The 13,947-nt window shown below is 36.7% G+C and overlaps 2 protein-coding genes across 3 annotated transcripts; one reads left to right on the top strand and one right to left on the bottom strand.

Moving 5' to 3' along the window:
• The first annotated feature begins 8,839 nt into the window (after positions 1–8,839).
• On the top strand, positions 8,840–11,268 carry LOC145026583 (exocyst complex component EXO70I-like). Its single transcript, XM_078976849.1, has one exon. The coding sequence runs from the start codon at positions 9,035–9,037 to the stop codon at positions 11,147–11,149; it is 2,115 nt and encodes a 704-aa protein (XP_078832975.1). The 5' UTR covers positions 8,840–9,034; the 3' UTR covers positions 11,150–11,268.
• On the bottom strand, positions 11,171–13,947 carry LOC145026599 (translocator assembly/maintenance protein). Of its 2 annotated transcripts, none has more exons than XM_078976852.1 (11): positions 13,855–13,947; positions 13,024–13,121; positions 12,858–12,914; positions 12,708–12,770; positions 12,510–12,578; positions 12,329–12,421; positions 12,107–12,211; positions 11,951–12,028; positions 11,711–11,839; positions 11,512–11,605; positions 11,171–11,430 (listed from the first exon to the last, which is right to left on the bottom strand). In XM_078976852.1, the coding sequence occupies exons 2-11, from the start codon at positions 13,117–13,119 to the stop codon at positions 11,240–11,242; spliced, it is 975 nt and encodes a 324-aa protein (XP_078832978.1). In that variant the 5' UTR covers positions 13,120–13,121; positions 13,855–13,947; the 3' UTR covers positions 11,171–11,239. The 2 variants fall into 2 exon arrangements, with proteins under 2 accessions (XP_078832978.1, XP_078832977.1); XM_078976851.1 differs by lacking the exon at positions 13,855–13,947 and adding an exon at positions 13,638–13,847.

Raw genomic sequence — 13,947 nt, 5'->3', positions numbered from 1 at the left:
TCACAAGGTCCAGATCAGGTCCAAACCTCATGATAACTCTATATGCTCAAAGTCCCAACAAAAGGTGGTAGAAACCCTAATCTTCCATAATAATGAGATCTGGGTAAATAAATGAGAAAGGTGCAAGCTTTTACCACCTATTGAATCCCTTGCATGAAGATACACTAGATCCAACGAATTCTCTTGCTTCCTTGTTGGATAATCTCATATTCTCCTCAAAAGATGCACTAGGTTACTCCAATTTTAGCATCTAAGACTCTCTTAGCTCACTACACACGTTTAAGGTTTTACAAAGGAATATTAGGCAGCTGGTGAGGTAGAAATGAGGGCATAAGTTCTCTTATATAGTCCCCAAACCCCAAGAAATTAGGGTTTCACTACATAGCACCAACTCGGCGAGTCGGCTCTCTGACTCGTCAATTCCATTCATTAACCCCACGCTGTCAACTCGACTCTACTCGACGAGTTAGACTCAAAACTCGTCGAGTCACTCAATAAATCTCAAAATTAAACACACAATAATATACCTGGGAGTCCGGATGTTACAGTTCTCCTCCACTTGAATTAGATTTCGCCCTCGAAATTGCTCCTCAACAACACATATATTGAACCCAATAGCCCGAAAAGCACCAGTGAAAGGATCTCATACCACACAATTATCTTCCTCCAAGGACACCTGAATCCAGATAGGAACTCCCAACCCAAAAAAGGACAGACCCCTTTGCCGCTACGATACCCGTTCTGACTCTCTAGAACCTGGAAACTCTAGTAACCTGTCTCACTGCCAGACCTCCCTCTTGAGATATCACCATGTTATTCACTCCTCGAATAACAAACCCTGATAACTCACCGCCCCTCTGATTCTCTTATTGTGATTGATAGAAACAAGTCAAATGACCAATAATTGGCTACCGATCACTTATACCAGGTATACTAAACGATCCAGATCATACTCCAAGGAACGAAAGGGTCACACCTCACCAGGAACCCATATGAACAATGAACTCTCAACACGTTGTCCTCAAACCCAAGAAAATGATCATGCTTGCTCAGAAGTATCATCTGACATCTAATAATCATAAGCCCCAACTCCCTCTCAAATATAGCTTTTAACACTGAGCACCAGGTCAACTCCCGACCCAACAGTTGAACCTCCAAATTTTACTACAATCCCAACTGAAATCATCTCAACTGAAATTATCCACACAACACCAACTCGATGAGTCGGCTCTCTGACTGGTCGATTCCATTCATTAATCCCAGGTTGTCAACTCGACGAGTTAGAATCAAAACTCATCGAGTCACTCAATAAATCTCAAAATTAAACACACAATAATAGACCTGGGAGTCCAGATGTTATAAGTGCAATGGAGTCTGTCAAAAGAGGGATATGGATGAGTGAAAATTTTATTTTGTTTTTAGGGAAATGACATTATAACCCTACGATGTTTTGCACATTTGTTTATTCAGTTCCTTAAGTTATTTTTGTGCCTTTTAACAGAAGAAAGTTGGTTTTGTCGGGTCAATAGGTCATTTTTTGACAAAAAGAATGGGTAACCTGGTTACAATTTATGTCACCTCACTTAATTCGTCTAATTATTTATTTATTTATTATAAAGGAAATGACACTTCTCTCTCCCTCTCTCTTATCTGATTGTGTTCTTCCTAAAACAGACACAAACACACACTAAGATTAAGACACACTTCTGAATCCACACACCACGCCTTTTGATTAATCATAACACAGGAAAATAATATAAATTGAAGCAAATCGGTGATGTTGGCTTGATTTCATGATCGCATTCTTCGTCTTCAACATGCAAACCTATATTTTGTTTTCAATTTATCCATTTTTTCAATGGTTTCATATAATCTGCTTTGTTTCAAAGATAAGAATCTAATTAATTGATCACCTGCTCATCAAGAACCCTCAATCACTCTATTTCCTTCAAACCCGTTTCTTGTTCTTCATCAGTTTCCATTTCTAATGCACCCACTGGATTAAACCCTAACCTTTCCTTATTTATCCGACCGCACACCTTCAACGCAACCTTATCCGACCCGTAACAATGATAGAATTCGAATTAAAGTGAGATAACAGAGGAAATAAAGACATAATAGCATCAAAAGGGGCTAATGAAATACATGGGTATTTAAATCAACGATTATAATTTTATATAACTAAAAAAATATCCCTTAAATAATAATTTATTTAAAATAATTTATTAATGATTTTGATTTTTTAATACGAAAGTTTAATTAGTTTTATAACCGTGGTTATCACGGGTTATAAACTAGTATTTAATATCTGACAAGAACGGTTCTCGATCCGATTCTATCTTTCTAAGAACCGCCCGTTGCTGCTCCGTTCAGGTTCTGTTCTTGCCAAATGACGCTTATGCTCATCCCTAGCAGCGTGCGTGACCCCTTCCCCCTGTTCACTTTCTACTCTCTCAGAGCATTGGGTGTGGGCAACAAGGTGCAACACCAAGTTATGCCACCTCACATGCCACATAAACAAATGGTGTTATAACACCAAGTGAGGAAATGGGCAACAAGATGCAACACCAACTTTTTGAAAATAAATATTTTTATTTTTGTATTTTTTTTACTATTTCGTTTTTTTTACCTTTTTTTTGTTTTCGTTTTTTTTCTTTTTGCGTTTTTTTAATAACTAATATATTTTTTTTTATAAAACATATAATTTAAAAAAAAAAAAAAAGACATAATATTTAAAATCTAAAATCCGATTACAATTAAAAAAACATAATTTTAAACCTAAATTAATAATTAAAATACCATTGAAATCACTACTAAATACCACACACAAATCCTAATTAACCCAAATATTTTTTTCCTAATTTGTTCCTTCATTGCTTGTAGCATCGCTAGATCAGCAGACGTTAAACCCTCCTCGCTTGTCCGGAGAATTGACAACTGTTGTGTCATTAGTTCCCTCTCTTTTTGCTCCTGCTTCTCCCGTGCCTGCCTTTCCAGGAATTCCAAATGACGACGTTTCAACTCATTTTTTTTCTTTTATTAATAAATTATGTTCGTCGAATTTCGCTCTCATTTCCGCCGCATCTTTTGCTCTCGTCTCCACCTCCTCCGCATGTCTTGCAGCACTCCTCGCTTTGTCGCGTCCGGGCGGTCGTCGTGGTGGGGATATCTCTTGGATATCATCCGGGATCTCATCGTCATCGGCGTTTAGGTCGATGTTAGTCCGTGCGCCCGACACATCAATCGAGCTAGAATTTTGAGACCTTTTGGATTGAACCTCCGACGATGTAGGCGTTTTATTCCACTTTGGATCCGCTCACAACAATTCCCATGATTTTTCAAAGTCGAAAACATGACCCATTTCGACCCGATATTGTTCCTTAGCAACTTTGAACAAATCAAAGTTGTTGGTTCCACTTTGTTGTTGCGCCGCAATCCGGTTGTAAATACCGTTGAATTTGATGCACCGCTTAGTTATCATACCCCAATTGCTGCTCAACATGTCGTTGTTGCGATACGAATTTTTCTTTAAAATAGCGTGAAACTTGTCGAGCAACGCCCCCCAATAAGCTCCTTTTTTCATTCCATTTCCGCAAAGTTTGTTTTTTGAAGTAGCACACCAAGCCGCCGTCAAAGCGTATTCCTCCTCCGGTGTCCACCATTGTGGAACGTCTGCATTTTCAGATTCCACCACTATTGATTTCCCTTTTGATTTTCCTTTCCCTTTCCCTTTCCTACTACTTCCCGCTTCCACTTGAACTGTTGGTTGTGTTGTAGGCGACGGTTGATTGGTTGTTTGTTGCATTGAACCAAAAGTAGAGAAAAGATTTTGTTGTAAATTTGGGTTTTGACCAAATTGATTTTGTTGAACGTAAGGTAAGTTGGGAAATTGTAGTGGCGGTGAAGCGGTATTGAAAGCGGCACCTTGATATGGTATTTGTGGTGAACCTTGAGAAAACAAAAGGTTGAAATAATTTTAATACCCCGCAAATCCGAGAGGCGAGGTTATGTTTGGGTTTAATGATGGAGGGGGGTGTTTGGGTTTTGCTCCATTTTTTGATTAACAAAGTGTAGAAAATATAGAGAGGATTTTAAAAAGATATGTAAAGTTTAAATTAAAAAGAGTGTATGTATGTATATATATATATATATATATATATATATATATATATATATATATATATATATATATATATATATATATATAGCTAAAAAGATTAAAAAAAAAAGTTTTTTTTTAATTGAATTTCGACCGTTTTGAAACGGTAAAAAAAAACGGTAAAATGTTTCGTGTTTCAATTCGTCATGACGCCCACGAGATGTCCTCGACGAGATGCCCTCGACGAGATGCAACGAGATAGGGGGTGGTGTTCCCCCCGTCATAACGTCGTCGTCGGCTGCCACGTCACCGCGTTGAATCTCGTTGATGGCCCATGCCGACTACTCTCATTGATTTCTACTCACCGGTGCAGCAAGGCATACTCCAATCCGGTTCAGTAAACTGATACAAACACATTTATTTAGTTGACTGATTCTTATTTCCATTATGCATGCATTTAGATAGAGTCCACGTTTTCATTATTTCCCGGTAAAGAGTAGTTGGTTTAGTCCATGTCTTCCATTTCCTGCATGTTCCCATTTCCATCTTAATTTTAGGATCAAATTGCATATTTAAGTTGCTTGTAATCTATTGTTTTGGGTTACGAATGAAATCAGAAAAATTGTTCCAAAGTTGCTCTCCTTTTCTTGTTATGTTCTTAGGAGATTAGTCATCTGGAAATAGACTTTATCATAATCCCTTCAAACGGCAGAATTTCATCCCGCTGATAAGTGGTTCAAAGTATGGTAAGTAATAAAAAGCCTCTCCTCCCGTCTTTTAATTACCCGTATTTAGTGTATGTTTGTGTGTATGTGATTATTCGCAAGACCTAATTGATCAGTTATGGTGGAATTTCATCAGTCGTTTCTACTTACATACAATTTCACCATACAATTTCACCATACCAAATCTGGTGTTTTTCACCAAATCTTTCTCGATAAGGATGGAGCTTACAGAGGTGAGGTGTTTCAGGTGAAGTGTGTTTGTGATGGAATGAATAATTAGAGGTTAATAGATTTTTGGTGTATATAATTAGTTACAGAGGTTTGTGGTGTACTGGATGGTGGATATGGAGGAGAAGATGGTGGAGAAAAGGGTGATTGTTAGCAGTGGAATTGGGTATACGGAACAGCAGAAATCTGAGTATCTGGAGAGGAGAAGATTGGCGGAATGTTCCAGAGATTTTGGTACAAGAAAAATCAAGAGAGGGAGAGGGAAGAAGGTCGATGTTGGATGTGTTAAATCAACAGTTGCAGGTGGTGATGTTATTTCCGACATGAATAGAGCAAGGAAAGTGAGGTGGTGGTCCGTGGCGGCGATCAAGCGGGTTTCCGATGGTCCTTGTATCTCCGGTGGTCGGATTCTAATTTCAAAGGGAGGTGAGGGACGATGAAGAGAGGGATTGAAGAGTTAGGGTATTTGTTGGTAAATGGGGTGGGAGTGATAGGTTTAAGTGTTTAGAAATAATTAATAAATGTAAAAATACAGGATTGAAATTTATTTTTTGTTTTTCTTATTAATACAAAATAAAACAACAAGGGCAATATAATCATTTTATGTGAGGGTAAGGATGAATTGTGCAGATTTAAACTAACGAGGGATCAATCGTGCAAGTTTAAACCAAACGAGGAACGGTCCGAGTTAATTTTTAAAAATAGGGACTGAACGTGCTTTTCGGCATATGCACCAGGGACGATTGGTGTAATTAACCCATTTTTATTTCTTGGTAAAGATGATTTTATGCTTACAACTACCAAGATTGGTGGAACCAAGTTATGATTCAGCTTTGATCTTGCCATTATGAATAATGCGGATATCTTTTGATTAATTTTCGTGGTTGATGTCCATCAAGTTTTCTAGGGTATCAGGGTTTATCCATTGCACTCTACCTGTTTGTTTAAATGCCTAAGTTACCTCCGATCAACAACAAGCAGTTAACCTTTGTTAGCTTTGGCCTTCTACATCTCCTGATGCTTTTTTTCACTAAAACAGCTCCTCTTTTTCATATAAAGACTTAACTTCTACTTTCAGTCTTTCACATACATGATTATTGTATATTCCATCATTGGAGAACTTTTGTAAGCTAGATAATGCAGAAGAAATGACACCAGCATCAGCATCCTTGACTATGAGTGCTAACCAGTTGGCTGCTAAAGTTATGCAGTTACGTATGAAAGGAAATCATGAAGAAGCCGGATGCTAAAATAAGAAAGTTAAAGTTCAAACCTGAATGTTTCAATCAAGGGACGACCAGAAGAAAGGCATACGATGATCCAATTCCAAAAGGGTTGCTTTTGAAAAATTATAATTTTTTCGTAATGACACAATTCCAAAAGGATTGCTTTAATATCATGGAGTCGCAGTAGACATTTATTCTTTTTATTTCAAATTCAGTATGTAAATTTAAACACCCCTATTTAAAAAGCATATTATATAACTTGTTGCATTCATAATCGTAGAAAACTAGCTTCCATTTGCTATAGTTACTAGTACATCAACAAATAAAAGAAGCCAAATGGATAAAACACTACCCTATTTTTTTTATACCTTTTAACTATAAAAGTGAACAAGAGAGTGAGAGACAATGACATACAGATTCTTTCACAGCCTTTATTTTAAATTTTAACAAAAATAACCAACATAAGTTATCACGTTAAAATAATTAATATCCTTTCTCCACTTGGTATGCTCCTTATCATCTTTTATCAAACTAATTATTTAGGCTAGTTACCTTAAGTAAAATTAAACAAAAGCGATCTAAAAAAATATACTTGTAGGAATATACGTATGCTATGAATAAATATTGTGTATGTAACAAAAAGTTACGAAACCAATACTTCGTATATGTAGCAATTTTGGATCCATTTTTACTAGAGGTTAGATTCATTAAGGTTATGTCTGATTTTTAAATGATCATATATAAAAGAGAGCGGATAAAATATGTCAAAAATCCTCCAATATTTAAATGCATACCTGTTAAATTGTTTCATTAAGAATAAAATAAGATAACTGACATAATAATATAGTTTTTATATTTAGATTTAGTATAATATTTATTTATTAAAAAATAAAAGAATCCGACAAGACCGAACCCACTCAAACTCGTTAAGATCGCACAAAGACCAGATTCGGACATATTTTAGCCAATCCGATAGATGTACTATCTCTGGAAATTAAAAAAAAAATTAAAAATTAAAAATAGTAAATCGTAGGTTGTTCGATTTCAAAATTTATCAAGTTACTTGCCATTTTACGATCATAAAGTTTATTCATAATTTTAATGACATTATTCATTTACACAGGTCTTGATTTCATTAAAACCTACGGATAAGATTTGTGAAAACAACTTTTTATAATAAAAGTATTTATTTTGTTGAGTTGGTACACATATGATACACAAAAACTTGGGTCTTGGGATATATTTGACAAACGTAAATAGTAACTCAAAACTGAAAACTATAATTTATTTGTATAAAATGTTCTACAAAAATAGTTATAATATTATAAAAGATGTAAACTTAAGTTAAAATGTATATTGAGATACAAGTGCACAACTAGATTGGTCCTGAAAAAATAATGAAACCGAACCGAAAAAAGATCAGACTATTGTAAAACCGACCCGAGACCGATCCAAAACATGAGAACCATTTCAAGACAGACTCGAGACCATTACCACAATCCAATCCATTTTATAGATAACCTCAACCTTTTAAATTATAAAGTTGTTAACATAACAAAATAAAATATTTATTATTAGATATATAGCAAATCTAATTTTATATATATATATATATATATATATATATATATATATATATATATATATATATATATATATATATATATATATATATATATATATATATATATATATATACACTAACATAAAGAAAACAACAGAGATAAACAACCAACTCCTACCTACAACCTATCCATGCTAGCACAACTCTATGAATCCAAAACCAAAAAAAGTGAAATTGAAATTGGATTGAAAAAAAATGAAACGAACAAAAAACCACAAATCCAAACCGAACGAAAGACTCGTCCGAATGATGACATATCTTGGAAAAGACCGAACCGACCCTAGACTGGTTCGGGACCCTTTTTGGAGTTTTTATGTAGATAATTGTATTTTGAAAAAATAATTAATAAAGTAGTGTAGTCTTTAGATTATTTACCAAAAGATGGTAAATATATCAACCCACCTTCCTTACCACATTGTTTCGAAGGGCAAGGAACTAGGAAGTTTCATTGCCGACCAAGTGTTCTGCCTTTGAAATTTAAAGCGTCGCATGAACCTTGGTGGCGTAATCTTTGGCCTCGTCTAAAGCATAACCAGAATCTAAGGCATCTTGAATAATCAACGTCTTTTACATTTCTAACATTGTTATATTGGTTAATATACTAGTATTTGTAAGAGGACATGTTAAATTGTTAATCTGGCATAATAAGAGTTGTATATGCTGAAAATGTTTTCTTTGTACTAAATGGTGATGTACTGATGCGGTTTTTCGCAAGATCTAGAGTCTTGTTAAAAACTATTTGTTTTTAATTAAAAAAAAATACAACTATTTTGAAAATAAATTAAAAAGTATAAGAAGTTGGTAAATATTTTTTAAAACCACGATCATCTTGTTAACAACTCACCCTTCTTGTGCACCATTGTTTTAAGAGTGTCAACTCTCAACAAGTCACTACCAATGTGTGACCAAATCATGAAACACATCCGGCTGACGGCTGTATCCAAAGTCCAAACTCCAAACCCATTGATTTGTCCACACCCAATTTTCTATTGCCATTTGTTTTCTTTTTCTTAGTTTACATCGAGATTTAGTCTTTTACTTAATTCTCCCCGTCTCTTTGTACATGTTGCCACCCTAGTCTTGTCTTATAAACCAACCCTCGCCACCACCCCCACCACCTCCACCACCCGCCATGGAAGACTACCCAATGCTCACCAAGCTAGAATTAGCCTGCTCTGATCTCAAAACCCTCCTCAAATCATCTGCGAATTTACAAACGAACCTGGAAAAACTCGATGACAACTTTGACACTCTACAAGAAACTCTAACTGTCGCTTCAAGAAGGCTAGCCCCTCTTCAATCGCTCTCCATCGCCTCAAAAGCACTCGAAACAAGAATCAACCGTGCAGTTTCACCTGCTCTCGTACTCATCGATGGCTTCCGTATATCCGAATCTCTACAAAGAAAACTCGACGACATTTCAACCAAACTTCCCGCACAAAAGTCCCAGAACAAGCGGCTACGGTTACTCATCAAGTATGTCGATTGTGTGGATAAGTTAAACATCGCAATTAATTTGCTCAGCCAAGAAGGTGGTCCGGCGATTCAGAGACTCCAAGAGGTGGTGGAGTTTTTGAGCCGGACTAAAGCCACCGACCAGTTCAGAACGCATCGATTGAGAGAAACGTTGGTAGCTCTCAACGCTTTATACGAAACAGAAGTCGATTCCATGAAATTTGATGGGTTGCTTGACGAAGCTTTATTGAATTTACAAGACGAATTCGAGGGGATTCTACTGCAATTAAGGCATCATAACATCGGGGGCGATGACGACGATGGAGAAGCGGCGACGGCGGCAACGGAGTTGGGGACTGAGATGGAGGTTGAAGTTCTCCGACGGATTTCCGAAACACTCACCGCTAACGATTGCTTGGATATATGCATCGACATTTTTGTGAAAGTTAGGTATAAGCGAGCAGCGAAGGCGTTAATGAGACTAAACCCTGATTACCTCCGAACATACAAACCAGAAGAAATCGACGAAATGGAATGGGAAAGCCTAGAAACTTCCATAACTCTTTGGATCCAGCACTTCGAGCTAGCAATCAGAACCGTTTTCATATCGGAAAAAACCTTATGCCACCAAGTCCTCGGGAACATCATGGAAGGCGCCATCTGGCAAGAATGCTTCGTAAAAATCGCCGACAAAATCATGGCGGTGTTCTTCCGGTTCGGTGAAGGCGTTGCCAGAAGCAACAAAGAGCCACAAAAGCTCTTCAAACTCCTCGACATGTTTGATTCTTTAGAAAGATTAAAAACAGAATTTTCAAACGTTTTCGAAGGTGAAGCTGGTGTGGATATATGTTCCCGGTTTCGGGAACTCGAGAAGCTTCTAGTACATTCTTCGAGTAAAGTTTATTGGGAATTCGGTCTTCAAATAGAAGATAACCAAGACGGGTTACCCCCGCCACAAGACGGGTCAGTCCCAAAGCTAGTCCGGTACGCTATCAACTACCTTAAGTACTTAACCACCGTTAACTACTGTCAACCCATGGCCCGTGTCCTTCGGACTGAACAGATTTGGAAGAGCGGAACCGGAATCACGGATTCCGATGAGGATTTGTTAAAGGATGCGATTTCGAACGTGATGGAAGCGTTGCATAGGAATATCGAAACGAAAAGGGCAGCGTATAAAGATAAAGTTATGTACCATGTGTTTACCATGAATACTTATTGGTATATTTACATGAGGACTAGGAATACGGAACTCGGGAAGCTTTTGGGGGAGAATTACATGAGGAAGAATTACAAAGTGGTCGCGGAAGAAGCTGCTTACTTGTACGAGAAGCAAGCTTGGGGTGGGTTAGTGAGGTTACTTGACAAAGAAGATATTGGAGATGAAGGAATCGGGAATGAGAATATTATAAAGGGTAAACTCGAAGCGTTTTTGAAGGGGTTTGAAGAGATTGCTCAAAGGCATACGAGTAGGTATAGCATTCCCGAAGCTGATTTGCGGGCGCAGATAAAAGAGGCGACTGTCAAGCTTATTGTCCCGGTGTATTCGAATTTTTTGGAGGTGTTTTCAGGGATTATAAATGTAAAATTGTATTCGTCTCCGGAGTCAGTTGAAAGTTTGTTGGGGCAGATTTTTTCGGGCAACGGGCGGAGTTCGTCGATGAGTGCGAGGCGGCGTGAGATTAATCGGTTGGAAGGGAGGAATTCGGTATCGAGTGAGATTGACTCAATACCGGGGCGGAGGTCCGTCGATCGGTTCCAGAGGAACCGATCGAATGCTGGTGATGAATAAAAATTCGAAAGTACAAAAAAGTTGTTATGAAATTTGTTTTTAGTAGTAAAATCATTATATGTTGTATTGGAAACAATGATATTAGTTATACTATGTGGATGATTTCCAAGCCTTTTGCATCTTTTTGCCGAGATATTTAATTCCGTGAACAGCTCCGACAGTAATGAAACCGGCTACTGCTTGTCGTGCACTTGAAATCATTACTTTGTGCCTCAAAACTTTTTGCATGCGGGATGCAGCTTCTTCCCGTGATCCGATAGTGATTTTATTGCTATTTTGATCTACAAGAACAGTACATGACAGAACAGGTTATACTGCGTTTGGACTTTGACTGGTACTGATTTGAAAATAACCCTAATTACCTGTATTTCTCTCGGCTAGCCCCATTCCCATTTGGATTCTCACGGATTCAGGAAGGGAAGAAACAACCGAGGATGTTGCAGATAAGCTACAATCCTGGCATTTGATAATATAAAGTTATGAAGACTTTTTTTCATGCACCAGTTTGCTTTTATTGGAAATTTAGAGTTAGTTATAGAGATTTTTAGAATTTAGACAAACCTGGGAAATGGTCATTTGATGATCAGCACATGAAGAGAGTCTCAAGAGTTGTTTAGTTGCGTACTCTTCAACCAACGGATTATACATGTTTCTGAACAAATCAAATTGGCCTTCTACTATCTTTTTCACCTGATGCAGAAATAAAACAATAAAGCAGCTTTAGAAAAGATTTAAGTGCCAAAGAGAATAATAAATAATAGATTCCAAACACAAAACATCTTCTCATCTATCATGTCGTACCTTATTTTTATCCTCTGCAAAAAGCATGCGCAAGTCACCCATATAAGAGAGGCTACATATTTTTGCATAAAGTTCCCTCTGTACAAGGATAAATACAAGGACATGTCAAAGCAATATTCACCAATTTAATAATAAGAATTAATACAAAATGCAAACCTCTGTAAATTTTGATGGCAAAAGCAGAAGTGCTGCAGAGGAGGCAGCCCTCAAATTAACTAAGTTGACATTTTCAATTTCCTTATTGTCCACAACAACATGCACCTGAAAGCACGTATTAAAAAAAAAAAAAAACCATAGAAATGTTGGTAAGAATCTTGATAACGTTGTAGAATAACATGTCAATCAGAAAAGGTGTGAAATGGAAATAACATGTCATACAGGTTTTTGCAAGCGACCACTAAGGTAAAATCTCTCCCAATTCAGCATATCTTGAACTAAATCATCCGTTTGAACAACCCCATACTTATACATCTGACATATGTTTTCATAAAGTTGGTTAATTTGCTAAAAATAATGATTAAACACAAGAAAGAATTATTGACCCATTACAGAAAGCTACCTTGTCGTTCCATGAAACAAATGGGTTAAAATGTACACCAACACCAATATGATCTGCTACATTAGTGATCTAAAAACCAAACCAAATCCATGTTTGAAGTAAATAAAGTCGGCATCATATGAGTGTGTGTATGTGTGTGTGTGTGTGAGAGAGAGAGAGAGAGAGAGAGAGAGAGAGAGGGAGAGGGAGAGAAAGAACCAGTTTTGCTCCACCAAGAGACACCATCCATGAGGCATAGTGATCCCGGTTCATTTGCAGATTCTTGAAGATAAAAAGAATATCAATCGTTAAATAAAGACCCAAAATTTAAGAATATTTCAGTAGAAACAGACGGAGGACAACAGATACCTCAGAATGCCATTGTTGAGGATTTGATACACCAAGAATATAATCTTCCATGGATGACTTTAATGAAAAAAAAGAAAAAGAGGAAACATAAATACAGACCCCAAATTTGAAGAACATTTCAGTAAAAATTGAAAGTTCAACTATTATAAACATGGAGAGAACTAACCTTGTCATTGTTATTAGGATGAAGACTTGAACCATATACACAACAAAAGTCTACTGGAGGTAGAATTTTCAGCAAGCTTCCGAGACTAGTTTCCATGGCTGTTTACCAGTTAAAAAGCTAAATTAATACATTAATGATAGGCTTCAAGAAAGCATGCAGGATGATAAACCATGCCCTTAATGAGTGTTCAAGTGTAAATGACATAATGAATATATGAAACTCAGAAAGTGAAGACTAAGACTAACAGCTGATATTAACTCAATCAACACGTACATATTTTGACCATTACAGACAAAAAGGCTAAACTAGAACAGCCACAAACAACATTTTTATACCTTCCTCGAGTAAAGAATGGACAAAATCATTATTAAATGAACGTATCAGTTTTGATTAAACTGGTCAATGAGGTTATATAAATGACATAACATTCTTGAAAAGATGAAAGAGTTTAAGCAGATTTTCTTAATTATGGTAACTTTCTAGTTGAGTGATTAAGAGGATTATGTGGGCAAGTCAACCTACTACGGAATTTGGGTTTAATAAATCCTGGTTATTTCCTTTAGTCTCTCTGTTTTAGTATCTATAATAAACTATATGATGGATCGAGTAAATACAAGTTCAAGCTGACAGAGGCATTTCATCGAACAGTTGGGGTGCAACGATAATATAGCTGGCTTTCGACCAAACAAAGGAAAGAGGTTCTTTGTAAACTAAGAAATCATGTGAAACGGAACAATGATGATAGAGATAATGAATGTGGGGGTCAAATTGCCTTCGGAAAATCAAGAACAATGAAAGACGACGACGAAGAAGAAGACGAAGAATAAGAACCTGTATCACTTGGACTTCAAATCAGGTGGGAATTTCTGTTTTTGAACTTTTGATGGGGTAATTTTTATCTCCGGTCCCTGAACTATAACTGTG

The sequence above is a fragment of the Lactuca saligna genome, chromosome 1 (assembly GCF_052625555.1).
Source record: "Lactuca saligna cultivar CGN05327 chromosome 1, ASM5262555v1, whole genome shotgun sequence".
In the NCBI taxonomy this organism is placed as follows: domain Eukaryota; kingdom Viridiplantae; phylum Streptophyta; class Magnoliopsida; order Asterales; family Asteraceae; genus Lactuca; species Lactuca saligna.
Note: the sequence above shows the minus strand (reverse complement) of the source record. Positions and strands in the feature narration are given on the sequence as shown.